Source organism: Trichosurus vulpecula, chromosome 5 (genome assembly GCF_011100635.1).
Source record: "Trichosurus vulpecula isolate mTriVul1 chromosome 5, mTriVul1.pri, whole genome shotgun sequence".
Taxonomy (NCBI): domain Eukaryota; kingdom Metazoa; phylum Chordata; class Mammalia; order Diprotodontia; family Phalangeridae; genus Trichosurus; species Trichosurus vulpecula.
The window spans coordinates 61,561,676-61,588,259 of NC_050577.1; the positions used below are offsets into that span (position 1 = coordinate 61,561,676).

The 26,584-nt window shown below is 36.9% G+C and overlaps 2 protein-coding genes across 2 annotated transcripts in view; one reads left to right on the forward strand and one right to left on the reverse strand.

Annotated features, from left to right (window-relative positions):
• Nucleotides 1-26,584, reverse strand: part of DNAJC1 (DnaJ heat shock protein family (Hsp40) member C1) — a 268,811-nt gene that overhangs the window by 92,007 nt on the left and 150,220 nt on the right. The window contains exon 8 of the mRNA XM_036759852.1: nt 21,198-21,364. Coding sequence (XP_036615747.1) covers nt 21,198-21,364 — 167 coding nt within the window. The remainder of the gene's footprint in view (nt 1-21,197; nt 21,365-26,584) is intronic.
• On the forward strand, nt 1,977-2,981 carry LOC118850447 (L-lactate dehydrogenase A chain-like). Its single transcript, XM_036759853.1, has one exon. The coding sequence runs from the start codon at nt 1,980-1,982 to the stop codon at nt 2,979-2,981; it is 1,002 nt and encodes a 333-aa protein (XP_036615748.1). The 5' UTR covers nt 1,977-1,979.

Here is a 26,584-nt window from a genome sequence, read left to right on the forward strand (position 1 = left end):
ATAGAGAAAGAGCAGCTCAAAGAATTGGACATGCAAGTAAAAAAAACTATAAATAGAAAAAATTTAAAAAGTCAGAAAACCACTGAATTAATAAATAAAACTGGAAGATGTTTTTATGAAAAAAAAAACCAATGAAATAGACAAACCATTGGTTAATTTGATTAAAAAAAGGAAAGAAGAAAATCAAATTACTAACATCAAAAATGAGATAGGTGAATTTACTGCCAATGAAGAGGAAATTAAAACAATTATTAGGAGCTATTTTGTCCAATTATATGCTAATAAATTCGACAAGTTAAATGAAATGGATAAATATTTACAAAAATATACATTGCCCAGATTAACAGAAGGGGAAATAGAATACTTATATAACCCAATCTTAGAAAAAGAAATTGAACAAACCTTCAAAGAACTCCCTAAGAAAAAAAATCCCCAGGACCAGACAGATTTGCAAGTGAATTCCACCAAACATTTAAAGAACAATTAATACCAATATTATATAAACTATTTGGAAAAATAGGTGAAGAAGAAATCCTACTAAATTCCTTTTATGACACAAATATGGTGCTAATATCCAAACCAGGAATAGAGCCAAAACAGAGAAAGAAAATTATAGACCGATTTTTCCTAATGAACAATTTTAAGTAAAATACTGGCAAGGAGATTACAGCAATATATCACAAGGATCATAGACTATGACCAGGTGGGATTTATACCAGGAATGCAAGGCTGATTCAATATTAGGAAAACTGGAAAACTATCAGCATAATTGACCATATCAATAACAAACCCAACAGAAATCATATGATTATCTCAATAGAGGCAGAAAAAGCATTTGACAAAATACAGCACCCATTCCTATTAAAAACACTAGAGAGCATAGGATCACATGGAGCTTCCCTTAAAATGATAAGTAATATTTATCTAAAACCATCAGAAACCATTATCTGTAATGGGGATAAACTAGAAGCCTTCCCAATACGATTAAGAGCAAAGCAAGGAAGCTCATTATTACCACTATTATTCAATATTGTACTGGAAATGCTGGCTATAGCAATAAGGCAAGAAAAAGAAATTGAAGGAATTAGAATAGGCAATGAGGAAACAAAACCATCACCCTTTGCAGATGATATGATGGTATACGTAGAGAATCCTAGAGAATCAATTAAGAAACTACTTGAAATTATCAACAATTTTAGCAAAGTTTCAGGATACAAAATACATCCACATAAACCATCAGCATTACCAACAAAGTCCAGCACCAAAAGAAAAAAAGAGAAATTCCATTTAAAATAATTGTAGACAATATAAAATACTTGGAAGCCTATCTGCCAAGACAAAACCAGGAACTATAGGAACACTTTTCACACAAAGCCAGATCTAAACAATTATAAAAATATTAATTGCTTATGGGAAGGCTGAACCAATATAATAAAAATGACAATTCTACCTAAATTAATCTATTTATTCAGTGCTATTCTAAGCAAAATAACAAAATTTATTTTATTGAGCTAGAAAAAATAACAAAAAAATTCATCTGGAAGAATAAAAGGTCAAAAAGATCAAGGGAATCAATGAAAAAAAAATTGAAGGAAGGTGATCTAGCCACACTGAGATCTTAAACTATATTATAAAGTGGTAACTATCACAACAATCTGGTGCTGGCTAAGAAATAGAGTGGTAGATCAGCGGAATAGATCAGGTACACAGTACATTATAGGAAATGACCATAGTAATCTAGTGTATGATAAACCCAAAGATCCAAAATTTTGTGATTAAAAACATTATTAGACAAAAACTGCTGGAAAAAATGGAAAATGGTGTGACAGAAACTAGGTATATACCAACATCTCACACCATATACCAAGATAAGGTCAAAATGTGTACATGGGCAAGTCTGGGAGCGGCCGTCTCACATCTAACTTGGAACTTTCGCAGCCTGACCAGCAACCTCGATATCTCCCCAGAAATCCCTCAAAATGGCATCCACTGTCAAGGATCAGCTGATTTTGAATGTCCTAAAGGAAGAACAGGTTCCCCAGAACAAGATCACTGTTGTTGGGGTTGGTGCAGTTGGCATGGCATGTGCCATCAGTATTTTAACAAAGGATTTGGCTGATGAACTTGCCCTAGCTGATATAATAGAAGACAAACTAAAGGGAGAGATGATGGATCTCCAACATGGCAGCCTTTTCCTCAAAACGCCAAAGATTGTTTCTGGCAAAGACTACAGTGTGACTGCACACTCAAAACTGGTCATTGTTATGGCTGGGGCACATCAACAGGAGGGAGAAAGTCATCTTAATTTGGTCCAGCGTAATGTGAATATCTTTAAATTCATCATTCCCAGTATTGTTAAATACAGCCCTAATTGCAAGCTGCTTATTGTTTCCAATCAAGTGGATATTTTGACATATGTGGCCTGGAAGCTAAGTGGCTTTCCTAAAAATCGTGTTATTGGAAGTGGTTGCAATCTGGATTCTGCCCGTTTCTGTTACCTAATGGGGGAGAGACTTGGTGTCCATTCTTCAAGTTGTCATGGATGGGTCCTTGGGGAACATGGAGACTCCAGTGTTCCTGTATGGAGTGGTGTCAATATTGCTGGTGTGTCTCTGAAGAATCTTCATCCTTCTTTGGGATGTGATGCTGATTCAGAGAATTGGAAAGATGTTCATAAACAGGTGGTTGAAAGTGCTTATGAGGTGATCAAGCTGAAGGGCTATACTTCCTGGGCCATTGGCTTGTCTGTGGCAGATCTGGCAGAAAGCATTATGAAGAATCTTAGGAGAGTGCATCCTATTTCCACCATGATTAAGGGCCTATATGGCATTAATGAGGATGTCTTTCTTAGTGTCCCATGTATCTTGGGGCAGAATGGCATTTCAGATGTTGTGAAGGTAAACCTGAATCTGGAGGAGGAAAGCCATTTAAAGAAAAGTGCAGATACTCTTTGGGGCATCCAGAAGGAGCTGCAATTTTAAAACCTTTTAATGTGCTGCCATCAAGAGAGAACATGACAGTCGTTGAGGGGTTATGTATGATGCACTTTTCAAATAGGTCAAATCTTTCCTCTGATTACTGATTGAACACCAGAAACATAAAACCCGTGAACACACTCTAGTCTCTTCCTAAAGTTAGAAATGGGGAATAGTACAGTGTGACTATTTGTTAAACCCTGTTGTTGTTTGCATCTGATGCTGGATGTGACTTGTATAGTCTCGGAAGTTGGCTTCAAGCAGAGCCGGTGCCCCATGGGTATATGAACTACCTGCCATGTATGTAGGTGCTATAGATTCCCATATGTCCAGAAGACAACACTCCTGGATACAAAACACCACACAGTAGTAATTCTTTATTGATGCATTGATTACTTTTGTGCTCCCCTTCATTAGGGCTCTACAGCATGGCACTATGTATCACCTTTCCAGAGGACCTGATTTTGTCTATATATGTATATATACATTATATCTATCTATCTATCTATCTATCTATCTATCTATCTATCTATCTATCTATCTATATCTATCTATCTATCTATCTATCTATATATATATATCTCAATAATTGTAAATTTCCGTATTATATAAAAAGATCTGTATATGTAAAAAAAATGTGTACATGAGTTACACGTAAAGGGTGATTCCATAAGCAAATTAGGGGATCATGGAATAGTTCACATGTCAGATCTATGAAGAAGGGAAGAATTTATGACCAGATGAGAGATAGAGAACATTATAAAATGTAAAATAGTTTTGATTATGTAAAATTAAAAAGTTTTTACATAAACAAAATGAATGCAACCAACATTAGAAGCAAAGCAGAAAATTGGGGGAAAAATCAAGTATCCAAAGGCCTTATTTCTTAAATATATAGAGAACGGAATCAAATTTATAAAAATACAATTTGTTCCCCAATTGTTAAATAGTCAAAGGATATCAACAGGCAGTTTTCAGACAAATAAATTAAAACTATCTACGGTTGTATGAAAAAATGCTCTAAATCACTATTGATTAGAGAAATGCACATTAAAACAACTCTGAGGTATCACCTCATGCCTATCGGATTGGCTAATGTGACAAAAAATAAAAGTGACAAATGTTGGAGGGGATATGGAAAAACTGGGACACAAATGCACTATTGGTGGAGTTGTAAACTGATGCAACCATTCTGGAGAGTAATTTGGAACTATGCCCAAAGGGCTATAAAACTGTGCACACCCTTTGATTCAGCAATCCAGCATACCCTTTGATCCACTGTTAGATCTGTATCTCAAAGAGTTAAAAAACAAAAGGGAAAAGCACCTATTTGTATGAAAACATTTATAGCAGCTCTTTTTGTGGTGGCTACAGATTGGAAATAAAGGGGATGCCCATCAATTGGGGAATGGCTCAATAAGCTGTGGTGTATGATTGTGATGGAATGTTATTATGCTGTAAGAAATGACAAGCAGAACGATTTCAGAAAAACCTCACATGAACTGATGCAAAGTGAAATGAGCAGAACAAGAACTTGGTACACGATAGCGTACAATGAAGAACTGTGAGAACCGTTTCAGGACGGGGAATTGGGAGGAGGGAAGGATAGAATTTGGAAGACAAAACTTAAAAAAAAAAATCAAATGTTAAAAATTGTTTTTAACATGGAATTAGGGAAAAATAACATTATTTAAAAAAATAAAAGTTTCATCAAATTCTCCTGTGAATCCATTAGAACCAGGAATTTTTTTTCCCTTTTGTACTTAATTTACAGCTGAATTGATCTCCTTTTCTGAGATCGCATTAGTCTTTTGATAGAAGATTAGTCTTCTGATAGTTCAGATATTTATGTTTTTGAAGGCATTCCTCTATTTCTTTTGTGTTCTCACTTTTGGTAGCATATAACTATGCATAATATGTTCTGATTATTCTTTTTTTTTCTTCTGGTTTTGCTGTGATTTCACCTTGCTCATTTGCTATTTTATTGATTTTTTTTGTTCTCTTCATTTTAATCCAATTAGCTAGGGTATTATCAATTTTTATTAGTCTTGTCCAGGGAAAGTTTGAAAGCTTTTATCATTGCTATATTTTGGTTCCAATTTATTGATTTCTCCTCTAATTTTAAGTATCTCCACTCTTGACCTTCTTTTAGGTTTATTTGTTGGCTTTTTTTATTTAAAAAAATGCACATTGAGCTCATTAATCCTCTTTTTCTATTTTGTTAATGTATGTTTGTAATGATACGATTTCCCCCCGAAGACTGTGTTAGCTACATTTCAGAAATTTTATCATGTTGTTTCATCATTACCATTTTCTTTTATATAGTCATGTCCTGGAATTTGTGGTCTTGGGTTTTTTTCTGAGTTGATCTGTGAATTCTTTCAATAGGGATTTTATTTTCTATGTTCAGAACTTCTGGGTGGTTGTCTCCTATTATTTTCTGTATTATGGTATTAAGGTTTTTTGTCTTCTTGTGTTCTTCTGGGAGACCCCACGATCTTCAGGTTGTCTCTATGCATCCTGTCTTTGAGGTCAGTATGTTTTGCTTGCATAGATGATATTTTTAGTATTATTGTTTTTTGCTTCTCTTCTTCTAGATTGTCCTTCACTTCTGTATATTTGCATTCCCAGTTTATCATTGTATGTTTTTGTTTCTTTGGTGAGACTTGCCATTGCAGATTCCAGTTTTTCTGTCCTGCTCATTGTTTTTGCTCTGCAGGCTGTAACTTGCGCAGTCCTGGCACTGGCAGAGACCTGCTGTGCTGGTGTTGTCTACCCTGGCACCAGCCCTCTTTCTGTTGTGGCCTGGATTAAATTCTTCAGCCTGAAGCTGGGGTCTCTATGGCAATGGAAAGAGGGAGGGAGGGCTGGGATTTGGGGGTTGGTTTTGCTGTTAGCATGCCGTGGGTCCTTGGGTCTGCTAGTGCAGCCTAGCTGTCAGTAGCGTAGGAGGTGGGTGAGGGTTGCTAAGTTAGCTCTGGGTCAGTGAGAATCAGTTCATTTTTTTTAACCTCCTTTTGGATTCTGGGTTTCTTAGATAATGAAGACAGCTGAAGTTGCTTTATGTTTGGTGCATAATTTCTGTTTTTGAGAGGTTTGAGGGATTGTGGGGGGGTGCAGAGAAAATGCCTCCTCCATCTTGTTGCTCCCATTACCTAGAAGTCTCTCCCTGCATTAGATTGTAAGCTCATTGAGGGCAGGGGCTATCTTTCATTTATTTTTCTTGCATTCCCAGCACTTAGCACAGTGCCTGACAAACAATAAGCACTTAATAAATAAATGTTTATCGATTGATTTTTCTACCTCTAAGTTTTATAAAGTCATCTGGGATTGGATAATCCTTTCTCTTTAAAGAGGAAACTAAGATCCATAAATATTAAGTGACTTACTTAAGGTCCTACAGACAGAGACAGACAGAACTAGAAGCTAGTATTTTCTTTAACCCCCAAATCAGCATTCTTTCAAGCAGCATACCACAATGCACTAGTTCACAAACTGGATGGAACAATAGCCTTGGTATAAGTGGAATTTAAAATCTTAAGGAAAGAAAAGGAATGAGCAAAGTAAAGAAAATAATTAGTCTAACAAGCATTTATTTAAAGATCCTTGTGTGTGCAATCTTATACTAGTGGTTATAATGGAATGTACTTCATAGAAAGACTTGATATAAGAAGGAGTCTAAGAAAGTAAACATTCTTTAAATACATAGTTTTGTAGGCATATAAACAAATTGTACCAGAATACAGAAAAGACAGAAAAAGTACCACCATTTTCAAGTCACCAAAACTATGAATTTTAAAAGTGTATCTTTTCCTTCTGGAATAAACAGGTTTTTTTTAAAATGATAAATCAACTTTTAACTTAAAAAAAACCCTCAAAGAATATTTTAAATGCAGTAGGGGAGCTTATCATTTAAAGAGTTCTCTGATGACTTCTTTGATAAAGTGAACAAGCACCCCATCCCTTAGATTCTCTCTTTTATAAATGATAATTTTTCACATTTTTGTTTTTCTTTCATGTGGGATGTACCTGTACCTCTTTCTTTGAGTACCCCCTATATAGGTGCAAATTTATGCACTTAATGATAGCTTTCAGCACCCAGTGTCTATAACTTCCACCCCCCCCAGAGGAAATGCTTTTTTAATAACCTCTTTGTTATTGACAACACATTATCTGGATAAATAATTATTTATTTATAATCCTTACAGTCATAAAATCCCATGGATTTCATCTGTTACAAATTTTATTCTGCCTAAGTTCAGCTTTAAATCCCAGCTCCTACACAAAATGTTTTACTGAAGGTCAAAATTTAGTGACCAGAACTTGAACCCAGGCCTCTTCCCAATGCAGTGCTCCTTCTACCACACCACATTGCACTAGTTTAGGTTTTGGAATCTTCCTAAGAATCCAGGCCACACAACTTGTCTGCACTTCCTTTAGGCACCTGTCATGTTATGTCATATGTCCTTGCAAATCCCCAAACTCCATGAAGGCAGGGACCACATCTGATTTAGTCTTTGTATCTCACCAGTATCTAGGGCAGAATTCTGAACATAATAAATGTTCATTGGCAACCCCATTTAAAGGATCAGTCAACATTTTACTGTTAACTCCAAATCCAAGATTACTAACATTGCTATACTCACTGGAAAAGCAAGTTCATATTTTCTCCTAGGTAGTCCATGTAGTAATGGCATAACCAATGTAGTTGCTTACACTTTTAACCACCATTCCATCAGTAAGATCTTTGAATGAAATGGGAATCATGTTATATTTCTACACATGAGCTTATATATCATCTTGCAAAATCTTGTGGACTATTCATCTTTTTCAGTAATTTCTTCTGTGATTTATAAAAACTGAATCTCCTTAGTCCCAACACTGACTAAGCAAAAGCCTTGAAGTTAATGAAAAATTCTCAAGAGTGATTTTTTGGGGCAGCTAGGAGGCACAGTGGATAGAGCACTGGCCCTGGAGTCAGGAGGACTTGAGTTCAAATCTGACCTCAGACACTTGACACTAGCTGTGTGACTCTGGGTAAGTCACTTAACCCTGATTGCCTCACCATGCCCTCCAAAAAAGAGTGATTTTTGATGTGTTAGGATCAAATATTACCATAAATTCATTGTGAAATTTTAATAGAATTCAATAAGAAAATAAAATGTTAGGCAATACCAATATTATACGTGTCTTTTCAGAAACATTACTGTTGCACAAAGACTAACTTGTACAGAAAACAGAAAGGCAAAATTAAAAACCATCAAAAAAATCAGGCCAGAACAAAAGATAAGGATAATGAAATAAGAAGACAATATAAATTTTTTTTTGTTATGTAAAGAGGGAGAGGAACAAATCAACTCAACAAACATTTATTGTCTATTTATAGTCTAGGCACTAGAGATCCAAAGATAGAGAAAACGGTCCCTGTTCTTGAGGAATTTACATTATCCTGAAGGAATACAACATGTAGAAAAACAAACGTAATTTGAGAAAGCAGAGAGCACAAGCAACCAGGGAAGTTCAGCAAGGTTTCAAGCAAGAAGTGTGCCTCATGTATGCCTTGAAGGTACTAAGGGTCATGGGAGGTGGGTGTAGTTCAGCAGGAAGTGCACAGGATGAATGTGGGATGGCTTATCCAAAGTACAGGGATAGAGGATGGAATGTTGAGTTTGAGGACCAGCTAGGAGTCCAGCTTAGCTGGAATATAGTGTACATGATGGAAATAATGTGAAACAAGGTTGAAAAAGTAGGTTGGAGCTGGAATGGGAAGGGCCTAAAACACCAGTCTAAGGAGTTTATAATTTATCTTAAAGACAATAGAGGTCACTGAACATTTTTGAGCAGGAGAGTGAAATATACTGACCTGTGCTTTGGGAAAATTATTTTAGCAACTAAATAGAGAAGAGATTAAAGAGAGAAGAGGCCAGTGGCATGAAGACCATTTAAGAGATCATTACAGCATTCTTAGTTAGAAGTGACAAAGGCCTAAACTGGGGGTTGTGGGGGGTGGTGGGGGTGGTGGTGGCTGTGTGACTGCAGCAAAAAGGATGGATGTCATGGAAGTGGAATGAACAAGACTTGACAACTGGTGGGAGAGGCAAGAATAGAAGACAACTTGGAGTTTTGAACCTGAGTGACCAAAAGGATGGTAGTATTATAAAGAGAAATAGGGACGTTTTATGGAGGGGTATACATAGGGGGTGAGATTACACTTTCCAACTGGACAGTTGAATTTGAGATGCCAATGGGTCATTTAAGTGTATATGTGCTGTAAACAATTGTTGATAAGGGATTAGAGTTCAAGAAAGAGATTTAGAAATTATCTGAATTGATCCCAAAGAAGCTAAGGAGATCATCCAGCAGGAGAAGGAAGAAGGGATGAGAAACCTGAACAGAGCCTCGGGGAACTCCATTGTCTAGAGGGTATGAGTTCAGTTATGAACAAGCAAAGACCCAAAGGAGTGATGGCGTAGGCAGGAGGAGAGCCAGGAGAGAAGTATGTCCTAGAAGTAGAGGAGAATGGAGGCAGGCAGCTTAGGCACCCCACACCTATTGCAGCAAAAACCTGAAAATTGCACCAGGCTGGAAAACAAATAAGAAATCCAAAGTAGTATAATGGAATGCACTTCATAGAAAGACTTAATGTAAGAAGGAGTCTAAGAAAGTAAACATTCTTCGAATACATAGTTTTGTAGGCATATAAACAAACTGCACCAGAATAAAAAAAGAACTGTACAAGTTAGCCAGAAGCCCAACAGCAACAGGAAAGAGGACTAAAGAGAAGCCAGCATCCAGGTAGTCAAGCAAGCTGGCAGTCATTCCACCCTGACCAGAGATGAGCTACTGAAATGTGTAACCTAGATGGCTGTCCCTGACAGCAAGACTGGAGGGTTCCTGTCCAAATCCCCAGACTAGCCATAGACCCACAGCAGGGACCTCTGAAGCCATCAGATACTGTGGTGTTCAGGGCAGGCACAGCAGTGTTTAGACCTTGAAGTCTCAGGTCCTTGGTCTCCAAAGTCTTTAACATTATGTTCTGAGATACTAGAAGGGTCTGTGAAGATCTAGTGCTCTCAACCTCAAAGATCCAAGGGAGCCTAAAACCCACCAGCTTTCTCAGTGTGGACATACTCCTGCAGGTGGGGGTGAGAGGAGGAGCCCAGGGGGCCCATGTTGAGACCAAGCAGAATCAACCACCAACCAAAAGCACAGCAAGGGGTAGAGCCTGGTGCAGTTACAAAATGGTCCAAACCTGTATCCTGAAGCATTGTTAAGATTTGGACAAAATGGAGAGGAATACTACATATAAAATGTTTAAGTCTGGGAATAAAAGGTAAAGTAGCCATGTAGCAAAAAGAAGATAAAGCTAGCTATGATTTGTGACTCTAAGAAGCATTAGGACATACTCCAAGTCTTGTATTTGATGTTGTGGTAGACAGAAGCAAGCCCCAGGGTGTGTACGGTGGTACACACCAGTACTGTGTGGACTATGGACAAGAGAATTAGTACTGGGATGGAGCAGAGAGTTTCAGTGTATTTGAGAAAAGCAGAGTATGTTTTTATAGGTCGGTTTGTGTAACAGAGTCTGGAAAGCATGGAAATCTTGTGGGGCTGTGAGATAGACTGTACATGAAGGAACCAGAGTATATTCCTAATAGCTGGCATGCGTGAGACCATTGGGAACTTGGAGTGTCATCGGTACACATACAAGAGTATCAGGGTGGCTAGGAGTGGTAGCACTTACCTGTAATCACTATTACTTGGGGAAGATGAGGCTGATGGATCAATTGAGCTTGGGATTTCTTAGCTGCAGTAGAGCTAAAGCTAAATAGGCATCTGCATGAAATCTGGCACCAATGTGAGAAGCAGGACCATCAAGTTGTCTAAGGAGGTACAATCCCACTCATATGGGGGAGCAGGTCAAACTTTTCATGTGATGAGCGGTAGGATCAGACCTATGGGTGGCCACTGTACTTCTAGCCTGACTAAGTCAGGGAGATCTAGACTCCTTCTACCAACACCTCTCCACCACCCCAAATGCATTAGGATGTTAGGTTTGTGACCCCAGGGGATACACTGGGATTTACTATGCATGCATATTTGTGTCTTGGGCACTGGGAATTTTCAGTATGATCACAGCATTGGAGAGCCATAAGGCACCCAGTCAGATTTTTGTCATGCATAACATTCAAAATTGCTATTTTTTTTTTAGCTTTCTGTAGCAGCTGAATGAGAACAAAGAAAGTAAGGGAGACAAAGGGACATGAGAAGCATGTGATTGTGAATGGTGGCTGAGCAGACCAGTGTGACCAGAGGGAAGGAATTGGAACTAAGATGGAAAAGCAGGCTCTGGTATGACTGGCAGTTTGTGCTTGGTCCTCTAGGTATCTACTTTGGTAGAATACAAAACCAGAGATTTTTAAATCTAGGGGACTAAAAAAGTGACACATACTGATGTCTTTGAATGATACATATTATTCTATTAATCATGTTATCATGGGATGTACATGCATATGTACATATGTATCACGGAATGGAGCAATAAGGAATTTATAGCTCGGTCATCCCAGAATGGATGACCAAACACAGTACAGAGTGGTAGGCAGCAATCTTGGCATGGCGGAGAGCAAATGATGCCAGACCACTTACACTGTGCCAGTCCACAGGAAGCAACAGACGTGATCTGGATTTAACTAAAGCTTTTGGTTCCCAGTCGACTACAAGCTCACTGAAGGCCAAGACAATGTCATTTCTTGTCCTTCTATCTCCCATACCCAGCACGGTACCTTGGACATAATAAGCCCTTGATTGCTATCTCACAGCATCATCATCTTAATTAACAAGAAGCCAGGAAGACAGAGTCCACACTATACTACAAAGAGGCCACATTTAATCACAAACTGATATCAATGACAGAGAGTCCTACAATAATAGAAAGAATATTGGTTTTAGGACAGAGACCTGCACTTATGCTCCAGGCCTAAAGATTTACCAGTTGTTTCACCCTGGGCAAGTGACAATCACCACTGGGAGCCTCAGTTTTCTTAATTATAAAATGGGATAAAAATACTTCTACTACTTATCTCACACACAGTGTTATTAGGAAAAAAAGAGCACTTTCTGAACACCAAATCACTATATAGGTGTGAAATATTACCATCTCACAAGGGTCAGTCCTTTGACTAGTATTATTTATATTAATAGCTCTAATAATGTAATAATTTAAACTATATTCAGGCTCTCAGGTAACAAAAACCTGGAAGATATGGACAAAATTCAAAAACCATTATATTAAATAAATGGCCACTCAAAAATAAGATGAAATTTAATAATGCCAAGCATCAGTTGGTCCAGGGAAGGCCCAGAAGCATCTAGCTGACACAGCAGAAGAGTACTAGCTGTGCCGTTGGGAGGGCCTGTTCTCACCTCGGCCACTCACGAGCTGCCCCTGGGCAAGTCACTGTACTGCTATCTGCTCGAGCTTCCTCCTCTATAAAACAGAGGTAGGTAATCACAGCAATTACCTCCCAGAGCTGTTGCGAGGCTGAAATGACATGATATTTACAAAGAGCTTTGGAAATCTTTTCGTGCTACATAAATGACAGCTTTTGTTATTGTCACTGCATGATCCGCTTTGTGGGCAGACACCTCTAATACCTGTACTGAACTACAGCGATCCACCTTAAAAGTGCCTAGCTCTTGAGCTTTATTGTTGCTGCTGCTACTATTGTTGCATACGTAGATGGAAACAGACTGTAAAGTGCAAAGATTGCAAATAAAACTCCGGACTCCAACGTGTGGATCACAAACCGAACCTTAATCGGGACCACAGCACTATTGCTAAAAGTGTGTGCAAGATTCTGAAATCGACAACTGAGCATGTGACCTCTAAGAGCCAGGCAATCCTGCTCCATCCTACTTGGCACTAATCAGCTGCTTATCGGACTGTTGTATTTGGATCTGGTCTCTACTATGAAAAGGATGAAGATACTTGAGAAGGACCACAGAAGGGCAGCAAAAATGATTAAAAGGATTGCTGGCATTATTTAGCCTAGAGAATAGAAGGGTAAAAGGTGACTTAATCATTTTTAAGTACATGAGTGTTTATCGTAAAGAGATACAGAATAGTTATCCTTCTTTTCCACAGAAGACTGGAAATGAAGAAAGAGACTAGATTTCAGCAACAGAGGGCTCGGAGAGTCATAAGAACAATCATTTGGACCCAAAAGAGATCTGAAAACTGAAGGAGGCTTTGAGATCTCTGTGCCTAGAGACAATATTGGCAATGATTTTGTACTGGATTTAAAAAATCTCTTAAATATTAATTGATAAATATTTACTGTATGCCAATTATGTGCCAATTACTCAATGCTAGCAAGGGGCTCGGTCTACAGAAGATGCCACACAACATAAGACATGGTCACTGCCATCAAAGGGCATTCAGGACAGCTGGGGAACAATTAGACAATAAGCGTGACTGTAGTAGCTGTTCAAAAGAGGGAGAGATCCGGGTGGTCTGGAATAATAAGGAAGGTATTGTAGATAAGATAGGACTAGAGCTGGGTCATAACAAATGGGTAGGATTTGGATAATTAGAGGAAGAAGAGGAAGCATACTAAGCAAAATAAACATTTGGTGTTAAAGGAATGCAGGTGGGAATCAACATGCCGCAAATGAAAGAGAGTGTGACCAGAGTGCTAGGTGCATTTTAAAGAGTAGTAGACAATAAGGGTGGACAGGAAAGGTTGGAACAATGTGCTGGGAGGCATTAAAAATTAGGCATTAGGCTTTGAACTTGACATCATAGGTAAAAAATCTCGTTGCAGCTCCAAGGCAGGGATAGAAAGATGGTTGTATTTTAGGACTGGTCTAATGTTCATATCCAAGATCACTTAGAATCTATAAAGATCATAGGCATTGTGGTTGCAGCGATAATTCAGGTATAAGGTGATGAAAGTGAAGGCTAAAGTTATGATGGTGGGAATGAGGAACATTTCAAAGGAAGGAAAATGTGATAAAAGAGAGGAAGGAGCCAAGGGTAATTCCAAGTTCTTTATCTTAAGAGACTTAAAGCACGGTGGATTCAATGCAACTCAACACATTTATTAAGTGACAACTATGTACAAAGCACTATGTAACACTATCGATATAAACTAGGGAGAGAGGGGGGGTTGCTAAGCCTGAGGTTATAGGATCATAACTATAAAGTTACAGTACTTTAAAGATGGAAGGGAATTTAGAGATCATACAATCTGTCCCCCATGATTTCTAATTGAGGAAACTGAGAATCAGAAAGTATAAGGTCCTATAGTTACTTAGGAATAGAATTGGTATTAGAACTTAGGTCTCTTGACTCTAAATCTACTTGGGCAGAGAGAGCTGATATAGAAGACCCAAATGGAGATGTCTCATAGAGAGTCTATTGAGAATTCATATGCAAATTTCAAAAGAATTTGGTGCTATCACAACTTAAACACAATGCCAAGTAGTACAACTGGGAATAAAAACAGACAGGAAACAGTCTACAAGAAGCAAAGAGGCACCATATGTAACAGAACTCTGAGATTACCCCCAATTTACCTGGCATCTTGTTTGTACATGGTTTGCATAGTTGTCTCCCCTATTAGACTACAAACTCCTTGAGAGCAGGGACTTTTTTTTTTGGCCTCTCGTTGTGTCCCCAGAGCTTAGCATAGTACCTGGCACATAGTAAGCACCTAAAAATGCTCGTTGACTTGAACTGATCTTTACAGTTTCATATACAAGTCTACTTTTTGTTTTTTCTACATATTAAAATGCTTATTTTTGTTGAAAGTTGTTAAGTTTGTAATAAAATAATTTTTAAAAAGATGACACTAGATATTTGAAATAAGCTGACTACTATAACTAGGCTATGAATTTGCGTTTTTTTTAATAACGAAGAAAAAACCAGAAGCACATTGTGCTATATAGCTTTCATTTTTTCATTTTCTAACAAAAGAAAATATACAAAATTCATCTGCAGATATAATCTTCTTCCTGGAACTAAAGTCAAGCAGGAAGTTACTGGGTGGGTTATGCAATGGAAATTGGGTAACATAGCGGAAAGTATCTTTAATTGCAGGTTTACAAAAGATAGACAAAATTGTGTTCAAACAGATGATTATGTATCTAAAAAGGCTGAGAACATAACATTAAATTGTAATTCAGTGAAGGTATTTCTGTAGGTGGCCAAGATAATATGATCCAGGTTCTTTCCTTTTTGAGGATTTATCAAAACACCCACCTAGAACTTGAACAATCAAGGTGACTCATTACCTAAAGGATCTAATAGACTCTTAACTATCAGATACTATAAATGAACCTTTGAGAGAGTAAGTTCCTTGGGAACAGAGTGTGACAAAATCATAGAATTTCAGAGTTGGATGGGAGATCATTGGCCATTGAATCCAAACATATCTGAAAAAGCATTTGGTGAAAAAGTTTCACCAAACCCAATAAGGGGTCATGGAGCTTTTGCTTGAAGACTTCCAATAAGGGGAAACCCACCTTCTCACCAAGCAGGCCATTTCAGTTTTGGCTAGCTCTAATTGTTAAAAAGTCTTCACTTAAATTAAACCTAAATTTGGCCCTTTCTAGCTTTCTCTCTTTGTTCCAAGGTATGTCCTTTAGGGCTAAATAGAGAAAGTTTGTTCTTCCACGTAAGAGCCCTTAGTTGGACACAGCTGTCATGTTTACCTGTCTTCTCTCTGGTCTCAACAACTCTAGCTCCTTTAATTGATCTTCATGTGGCTTGGATTCAAGCCTCTTTACCATAGTGGTTGCTTTTCTCTGGGTGGTAACCATCTTATTAGAGCTTCCCCTAAATTGTAGCCTCCAGAACGCAGTACTCTAGATACATAGAGTAAAATATAATACTCCTATTATTACTGCAGCCCACGCTGATCTCCCTTCTTAAACTCCTTCTCCTACACACACACACACACACACATTAATATTGTGCATTTTAGCATTGAACCAATTTCTGATTTTTTAATTTTCTATCCCTTCTACCTCCCCAGGTAGGGGAATATTAAGAAACAAAGACATATACAATAAGGTCAGTTCATAATTTATGCAAATTCAAGAGAAAGAGGGGAGAGGAAAAGAGAGGAAAAAGAAAAATTTAAAAATGGCAAGGGATTGGTGGCTAGTCAATGAGTATATGCTAATCCCTGAGTGAAGCTGAGATTGGGGATCTAGTCATTGTTTGTGTTCTTCCCCACGGCTCTCCCACTGTAAATATCACTTATTGCTAAATCTGATTCTAGAAGATGCTCTACATAATATTGATTTTGTGTAGGCTGCTGGCACACCTAATTAAGGGGATGGCCATAATTGGTTTTCCTGGCATTAACGGTCAAACAGAAGGCTCTGTGTTGCCTTTGACTTTTTTGTGTCCCTTCATGCCTCATGTGAAGCAGGGGCTGAAAGAGTCATGTAGCAGCATGATCAGCTACAAACATAATCACACCTAAGTGTGATGCCCTTTCAAAGACTATTTCCCCCTGAATTATCACTTTTCTTGCCAGTCTTTACCTGTTCTTGTTTTCTTCTATTTGAGTTGAAATCTTGGTTGCTTGTCTCCTGATCAATGGTGCCCATACCCATCATCCTGGGAAGCAACCTCTGGAGATGAAGCCTGGCAACTGTTCTTACAGGTCTTCTAAGCCAGCTTGTTTTAAACTGTTGGTCACAACCCCTTTGGGGGTCAGGAAAAATTTGGTAACAGTAAAAGGTTTCTGAACACGCAGTGATCAAAAATTAATTAAAAATCAAAGTGCAATGAATCCAAGGTGTTTCTGGCGGGGCTGGCCCTAGTTGCATTGAGTAACTTCATTGAAGCCTTGGTTCTGAACAAAAAGTGTGCATACTTTGTACTGTGCATGCCCTCAAGTCACAAAATGCCGATGAATGCTGCCGAAATGTGAAACGGCATAGAGAGAGGAAAAGTTTAGAAGCCAAGTTTTAAGCCACAGCTGCTGATGACCCGGAAAATAAAATTCTTGCCACCAAAGTCCTTGGCACTGTCAAGTGGTTCAGCATCAGAAAATGATATAATTTTATCAGTGGAAGTGACATTAGAGAAAATGCACCCCCCCACCTGCTTTGCCACCACACCCACAGACCTCTCCATCTTTGTAGCTGAAGCCTTCCACACATATTGTTTCCCCATTAGAATGGGAGCACCCTGAGAACAGGACTGTTTTTCTATTGGATTCCCAGTGCTTATCACAGTGTTTTGTATAAAATAAGTGCTTAATAAATGTTTTATTCATTCATTCATTCACTCATTCATTCAAAAGCTTAGTTTCCAGTGTGTATGTGTGTGTGTGTGTGGGGGGGGGGTAACTGTTTCCATAGCAACTAACTCAGACTCAATTGCTCTCTGATATAGATAGCCTCCTTTTAAAAAACAACTAAATTCCCTTTCCAGCTACAAAGGTTTAAAGATACTGTACTGTATTGACTTTATGGTCAATTTAAAGGATTTAAAGGGTAATTGTGACTACACTCAATTTTCACCTTATGGGATACATATGGAGCCATTCCATTGAATGTATTGATGTTCCCTAAGTACCTAACACTGCTGAGTACATAATAGGCAGTGAAAAAAATTATGATTAATTAATCACTTTGGAGGAAACCATTTCAGTAGAATTGTGGGGTAGGAGCCAAACTGCAAGGAGTTAAAGGAGCAGGGGAGGAGGGTAGGGGGAGAAATAGGTGGCTAGAAAGTATATCTACGACATTCAAATAGCTCTGAAGCAGAAGACAGGAGAATTTGGCCAGCACTTAGAAGGGATGGCATAATCAAGAAAATTCTTTAAAGTAAACCTGAGAAATCCAAAGAGAAGCAGACTTGAGGCCAAACAAGGGAGAAGGTAACTGGGAGTGGAACTTGGGCACAAAAAGGAAGGGGGAGGACTCTAGGGTTTGGAAGGGAATTCCTTTAAAGACAAGAAATCCTTAATTTTAAAAAGTTTTATTTATAAATATACAAAATCCTACCACTTATTATCGCTCTGAAATGCTACACAATAAGAAGGGTTGAGATGGAGAGTAAGGATTCTTCGAGATGTTTAATTACTTGAAGGCAAGGATTTGGATGAGATGGCTTTGGTGGTCCTTTCCAGCAACATATTCCTATCACTTCCTCTTAGGGATTATCTCTGACATTTCTTATATTGGTTAATCAACCAACAGATATTTATTAAGCACCAATTATATGACAGGTATAGAGGTAGGTGCCAGAGGGCTGAAAAACAAATGTGAATAATCCCTGTCTTCAAGAAGCTTAGCATTTACCTGGGGGAGTCAACATGTATACCCACAGGTATACACAAAATAAAGATAAGGTGATTTTGAGGGAAAGAATTTACCAGCTGGAGGGAGACAATTGAAACAAAAAGTGGTACTTATACTAACCCTTAAGAAAAACCAAGGGATTTTGCCAAATGGAGGTAAGGAAGAAATGAATTCCAGGCCTGGAGGCCAGTGAGGGCAAAGACACAGAGAGAGTAGTTGGGGGGATGTGTCTAAGGAATGTAAGTAACTAGGCTAGTTTTCTTGGCCTACACTGTGTAAGGAGGCGAGTAAGCTCATTGCTGTCCTTCCACACATTCTACTGTTCTGTCCAATTGGCCTTTGTGCTACTTTTCACAGGACACTGCAAGTCCCATCTCTACGCTGTTCACTATTCCTAAGAGGACCTTCTCCTCCTTCTCTTAAAATTTCTAGTTTCCTTCAAAGCTTGTCTCAAGAGCCACATTCTACATGAAGTATTATTCACTGACCCTTCCAACTCCCAGGGTTTCCTACCTAAAATTACCTTATATTTCATTTGTATAAATTTTGAATATCCTTATATCTGTATATAGTGTTTCCCAAGAGATCCAAAAGCTCTTTGAGGGCAGGGTCAATTTCAGTTCTGTCTTTGAATTCCTAGCACCTAGCACATGTTGTTTAGTCGTGTCCGACTCTCTGTGAGCTCCTTTGGGGTTTTTTTGGCAATAGGAGGTGGTTAAGTAGCGCTTTCTGATAATAAGAATAGCATTTATATAGTGCTTTAAGGTTAGCAAAGCACATGACTTATGTTAACTTCTTTGATATTCACAACAACCTGGTGAGGTAGGTGCTGTAATCGTTCCCATTTTACAAGTGAGAAAACTGAAGGGCTGAGAGGTTCAGTCACACAGCAGGTAAGTATCTGAGGTAGGGTTTAAACTTAGGTTTCTTTTATGGATTAATGAACTTGTGATACCATCCACAGGGTTCCTCTCTCCACTAATGCAGATAATAGCTGGGCCTTTTCATTTTATGTGATTCTTGTTCATATTTTCCCATGAATCTCCCAAAGAGAACCTACTCAACACAATGGAAGCCTTCTTGGGCTCTTTTGAGATTTTTATCTTTGGTTTATTTTATGTTTGCTAGTAGTGCATTAATACACTTGTTATAGGAAAAAGACCTCACATTAACAGAACCCGAAGTTACATTAATATATGTAGATGGTTGTAAGTAATCTAAAAACTTAGCACTCTGTGTTTCTCTCTTTTTGGCCACTCTACAACCAATGCTGTCACAGAGGAAGGGGACCACACAAAGCAGAGTGATTTTTTGTATTGGCATCTCTTTCATGGGTGGCCATGGCTAAAGACTACTTTCCTCAGTGGACAGTCTTTTGGTGATGTGCTGTTCCACAGACAGGAAGTCAGACCCTAGAAAGCTGACACAGACAATCACCAGTACCATATCAAAAGTTTGTTCAACATGGTACATAGCCAAAGCTGGTAATCTGCTGGCATGGTCTTCAAAAAACCAGTTTACTTCTATTCCACAACAAGGCATTACAGTAGGAATTTTGTAGAAAATGTTATTAAAAGGGAAGAAAAGACCTTTTTGTACAAAAATATCTAATGTTACTTTATTTGCAACAATAGGAAATAACTAGAAGAGGCACTGGACCTGTGAGTTTATTGATATAGAGAAAATTCTCTCTAACAATACAGGTTGGCACCTTCTCTGCCACTTAGAGTCTTAGAGAGTTGCCTAGAACACACAGAGTAAGGGTCTTGCCCAGGCTTATACAACCAGAATGTGTAAGAGGTCAACTTTATTGGCTTCAAGGTGAGTACTCTGGCCATGATTTCATATTGTTTCTCAATTTGCATGTTCAACTATTGAAATATGGCTGAACAGGTTATAGAACATTAATGTAATAGAATGTTATCACTCCATAAAATAATAAATATGAAATATTCAAAGAAATATTAGAATGACTTGTAGGAGGGGATATAGAGTAAAGAAAAGGCGAAATTAGGGTAAAAACAAAAAAAATAAGGTAAAAAAACCAACAGAAATAAAACTTTTTTTCTGTTTATGAGGTATTTATTTTGTATTTGCTCATTGAATTCTAGCTGCCACAATTTTACCATGTGATTGTCATCTTTTAAAGAGAGCAGCTTTCTGAATAAAAGTCCAGCTTCCTGAATAAAACTGGTTTTTTTCCTAGTTTTTTCTGATTAAATGTCTAAGCTTACATTTTGTTAGTTTCCCATATGTCTTTACTGTGCATCCCAGTACTTTAGAATCATTTGAGCTGCTGAAAAAATAAAACTTTATAAGAACATGGACAAAAAAAACCATCAGGAGGCAATGAGCCAACAAAATTGTTGTTACTCTGTTAAATTTTTTTAATGTCTATGGTTTGAAGTTTGATGTTTCATTTGGGATTTTGTTTCTTATTTTTTTATTTGATCATTGTTATTTGTTGAGTTGTTATTAAATTTATAATAAAATATTTAAACAAAAAATACCATTTCTCCTATTCTCTGGGCACAGAAAGTTTGATAACTGATAACAACATTCTCACTGATTCAGTAAAAAATGCCAAGCATTTTATATTCATATATATATACACACAATTTAGTTAATTTTTGCTTTAAATAACTTTACTGATGTTTCTTTAAAGGTATAAATTTATTTTTAATCCTCATCACGAAAATTTCCTTAGTCTTTTTTCTTTTTTTACCAGTCTCATCCAAATAATCTATCTGATGATGAAAATTAAGTTCCTGCAAAAACATATTTTTGTAATAATTTAAATTGATCTGATGATTTTCAAAGAGGGTCCACTGTCATTAAGCCTACTAGTTGACAGCTCTATGCTAATTTACATTATTGTCTTAAATGTTCATTTACCTTCTTTTTTTGCATTTTGTTCCGATTCTCTAACCAATCATCCATTTGCTCTTCAATTTCTTCTATAGAAGTTCCATGATCGTAAGAAGGTTTATATGCACTCGGTTCCAATGACGTATACATGGGAAACTCTGGCTTTGTTTTTTTAACTTTAGATTTCTTTTCCTCTACAAAAAGAAAAAAATATATTATTAAAGTTTTCCAAGAATAAGAATTATTTCTAACATTCTATTCTTAGGTTGTATGTAAGAAGCATATCTAGGTAGTCTACTTCAAAGAAAATTGTTTTAATATATTCAGAACTTAATTTTATTATTCATTTATTGTTATTTTATAGAAATAAATTCATAGGGGAAAAGATCAGATAGTTATTATAATAGAACCAAGACAATTTATAAAGTGTTTTGAAACACTTTCTCTTTATCATCTTTCAATATTCCTTTAAGATATATAGGACAGGTGGTAATATTCCCTTTTTAAGAAGGAGCAATCATGGGTCTCAATGTGTTAAAGGACTCATTAAAAAATGTAAAAGTTAGTGGCAGGACTTTAGGGTAATATCGTTCCCTGAATAGAGAGCTTCTACAACCCAATGGAAAAGTATATTAAGTAGCTTCGGCTACCCTAGAATTGCACAAAAATGTTTGCTAGAAATCAGTCCACCAACAGTATGAAAGGGCTGCCAGAAAAGTTAGCACCAGCACAGACAATCAAGACAGAAGTTTCCCTATGCAACAGAACAGAGATACCTGCAAGGCTCTGCATCCACAGACAACAAGAGCAGATAGCTCCTAGGAGAAACCTACAGGGTCACTGGATGACAGCAGGATGACAGAAATAAACAGGACCAGTTCAGACATAGGAAAGCCGAGAAACTGAGATAGCCCAGGTACAGGAACTCCCAAAATCACTTTTATTCTATCCTGCAGTGCTACAAATAGCCCTACACATTTGTCCTGAATCTCAAAGCTTTGGGGTATCCTGAAACCCAGCACTGCTCTTAGAATATACATGCCTGAGGAGGTAAACCAGAGATATTTAAAAAGCCAATCTAGAAGGAGCATCTTCACAACTTCAAGCAAAACTTAGAGGAAAAAGTGAATTTTACACAAGGGCTACATGAATGGCTCTAATAAATTAAGCAAGAGATAAAAAAAAATGAAATAAAGGCTCTGGAGGAAAGAGCTGGAAGGAGAATAAGTAGCTTAGAACAGAAAGTGGCAAGTTTTACCAAATAATGAACTCTCTCTCTGAAAAAAGAGAAGATATCAAGTGAAAATGAATGACTCCACAAGACAGCATGAAATATTAGAATAAAATAAAAAGACTGAAAAAAATATAAGAAAATGAAAGATCTCTACTACCAGAAACAAGTGACCTGGAAAATAGGTCGACAATAACTTAAGAATCATTGGATTCTCTGAAAACAATGCTTAAAAACAAAAGCCTGGATACTATATTTCAAGAAATTGTAGATCAAAACTGTCTAGATCTAATCAGTTGGCAAGGTAAAGATACGAGAATCTACTAATCACCTCCTAAAAGACACCCCAAAAGGAAAATTTACAGGAATATCAAAATAAAAACCCAATACTTCTACATCAAATTAAAAAAAATGTTGCAAGCCTCCAAAAGGAAAGAATTTAAGTACCTAGAAACCACAGTTAGGATTACACACGACCTGGCAGCTTCTACTACAAATAAGAGATGAGCTTCGAATACAATATTTCTAAAAATAAAGTCTTACAACTAAGATATTTGTATAAAGATGCTAAATGGTGCTAGGAAACAGGTATTCTTCTTAGATTTCCATTAATTAATTACCAAAGGTCAGTCTTGGCTAGTTTTTATAACATTTTTTTCTGATCCTTAATTTATTGTTTGTTATAGCTATCTTAAGTCTCAAAGAAACATGCTGAAATAATAAACAATTACTGTCTTGTAATTCATTTGGCTTTTACTTTACATATGCAGATATAATTTACTGCATGTGTGTGTACACCTGTGTGTGTGTGTATATACATATACATGTATATATACATATACACATTTCATTTTTTATGGTGCCTTTGAACATAATACAGTTTCTGTTTGTCTGTTTTAATTGAATATATTTTTATCATTGTCTTGCCATTTCTGCTTTTTTCAATTCAGCTATTCCTTCAGAGAAAAACATATCTCTGAACACACTTAATGAGAGAAAGAGAAGATGAATGAACTGAGTCTGAATTTGAAAAATGAAAAAAAGCAAATTAAAAATCCTTAGCCATAAAATAGACATTTTGAAAATTGAAGAGAAAACCAAAATTGGTAACAAAATCATTTAAAAGTTTTTCTCTTATTGATACATCTTTTGCTTTTATATCACATTCATTTCTGAATCTATTCATGCCTTCAACTTCTCTTTCCCTTATAACAAAGAATCATAAAAGTTTAGCAAAACCAATCAACATGATGCTGTCCCTTTCTCTATGTACAACAGCCATAGTACCCTCACACTTCTAATGAAACAAGTGAGGAACATTTTTCCCTCTATTCTCTAGAGCCAAGTTCATTAACAAAAATAATACTGAAATGGCAAATAAAACTAGATTTTTTTTTAAAAAAAAGACCAATATAATAAATTGTTAGCTAGTATCTATTTTTTTTAAGAGAGAAAGAAAGGAAAAACAAATTACTAAATGAAATAAGAAATTCACAATGAATGGAGCAGAAATAAAGAAAATTATCAGAAATTACAAAACCATTTAAAGTCAACAAAACATAAAACTTAAATGAAATGGATATTTACAAAATTATGAAAAACTCACATAAGCAAAAGAGAAAATGCAGACTTTATCTCCCAACAAGAAATGGAGCAAGACATTAATGGAAGTCTTGAAAGAAAAAAAAAAAGCCTGATTCGGATATATTTATAGGTGAATTCTATCAAACATTAAAAAAACCCCAACTTCTTATGCAGTATAAAATACTGATCAAAATGAAACATGATGGCACCTTGCCAGAGTCCTTCTCAGAGACTAATATGGATTTGATTCCTCAACTACGGAGAGATACATAAGAAACCAACATCTATACATGACTATCATTAATGAATAATGATAAAAACTATTAGAAGAGTGAAGAATACAGGAGAAAAGATAATTAGTTCAATTTTAGATATTTGTTTAAGGTGTCCCTAGGACACATGAAATGTCCAACAGGCAAACAATAATGTGGGACTGAAGCTCAGGAGTGAGGCTAGTGCCAGGTCTAGAGATCTCAGAGTTATCTGGATGACAGTTAAACTCATGGAAGCTGATAAAGAGAGGAAAGGAGAGAAGAGGAGAGAATGCATAGAGGGGAAAGAGAAGAAAGCCCAGGACAGAATCAGGAAAAATACTAACAGTTAGGAAGTATGATTGAGATGATAATCCAGCAAAGGAGATTGAGAAGGATCTCCTAATACCTATGTTACTACTAGACTAACCTATTCTGTATGGCTGCTTTTCCCATTTCTGTTTTCTTCACTACTGTTTCCACTTCCTCAAGTGGCACATCTAGGGTCATGATATTGGGGTATGGCTGGGGTATAGGGTATGGTTGTTTTACTATCCTTGATGGTGAAAAAAAGATTTTAAAACAATCTTTACCAAACTTTTACATTTTTCTATCATCATAATTGCAGTTTAATTCATAAATGCATTTGGGATAACTCTGCTTTTTTTGGTCTCTAACCAAACTTTTTACAACTTGTTTTTCCTTGAGGGCATACATTTTCAATCTGTCTTTGCATCCCCAGTGCCCAGCACTGAGCCTGGAACACAACAGATACTTAATAAATGTTTATTGATTGTTGTTTTATGAAGTGATGCTGTTCATAATCTTCTACTCCTCTTCTCTAGAATATTTTACTAAAGTGTTATATTCTAAACTACAATTGTCATTGGTCACCATCTCTCTGGGCTTAGAAAGGAGATCAAGTGTTTAACGGCTGAGGCAATTTCTGGGCCATTTTGGATATTATTTTCACGATTTGTATCAGTTAATCTTCAAGAAATTGTTATGATTAGTGTTTATATGCCTGCTTCCATCCATCTCCCTCTTTTCAAATGTCAATAGTCAGTCACTGAACATTTATTAAGTGCTTATTACGTGCTAATCATTAGGCTAAGAGGTGAACTATTTAAATAGGTCAAATTCAAGTTGCCATGTCTTTTTCTTAGTCTCATTCTCTCTTCTAGTTTAATATTAATTTTCACCTTTGCTCTGTTAAGAGGAAAAGGTAAATCCCTACTATCCATACAGTGAGATGCTACTGGATAATCAGTCCATTTGAGTGGCATGGTGGATGCCCATTATCTGAGACAAGCATAGCTGATGGGCTAGGAATTGGGACTGTAACTAAAGGAGGAAGAGAGCAAGTTTGATTGCATTTAAGAGATTGTGCATTACTTTCAACCATCTTAAGCTACTCCTCCATCTACAAAAACCGTTATTTTTACGTGGATGTTCTCCTAGTAATATATGATTATAAATCTTGGAATATCATAATTTGTGATGAATCGAAAAAGTCCATGACATAAAGGGCAAATGAAGATCCACACAGCAGGCACAAACAGTTGGCTACATATTTTCAGTGATGACCTATGTGTAAGAAGTGGTGTAAGGGCTTGGTGTCAAACTCAAATAGAAATGGGGACCACTAAACCATACATAAGAATCCCTGTGGGTCAGACATTGACTTAGAAAACCACATATGAATATTATGTTTCAGTGTACTTCGGTTTATTTTGTAAAATATTTCCCAATTACCTTTCAATCTGGTTCTGGCTGTACTCGGGAGCCATGTGTCTGATACCTCTGTTGTATCAATCAATTAATCACCAGTTGGAGTAGAGGAGGGAACAGGTTTCCAGGCCTAGAGAATAGCCAGAGAGGATTCCCCTCTTGAGGGGCACCTAGAGGGGGCTCAGCATCAGGACTTGTATCAAGCACCCAGAGTTATTCAAAGGCTGTTTCTCTTAATCAGAAGTTGCATTTATTTAATTACTGCATTTCACCCATGCAGGAACAGGTGCCTTATGATTTAGAGTTTTTTTTTTCTACCACTAGAATATAACATAGTATAAAGGTTGGCAATTTAAAAACAGTCATTATTAGGACAAAAGATCAGTGTCCTGGACACAAACACATAAACCCAAGAGAAACATACTAATGATCCTAGAATCATCCCCCAAGATGACACTATTAGGAGTGCTGAGCAATAAATTCATATTTGCAACAACGCCCCCAAACTGTAGTCTTTTGAAATAACATAATTTTATAATAACAAGGAGCCTGGGATGTTATTATGCATTATTAATAAAAATGAATTAACAATCATGAAATGCAATTCTCTTGTTATT

Bases quoted from the DNA above. Each gene is read 5' to 3' on its own strand.
- LOC118850447 (XM_036759853.1), top strand. From the start codon at position 1,980: ATGGCATCCACTGTCAAGGATCAGCTGATTTTGAATGTCCTAAAGGAA.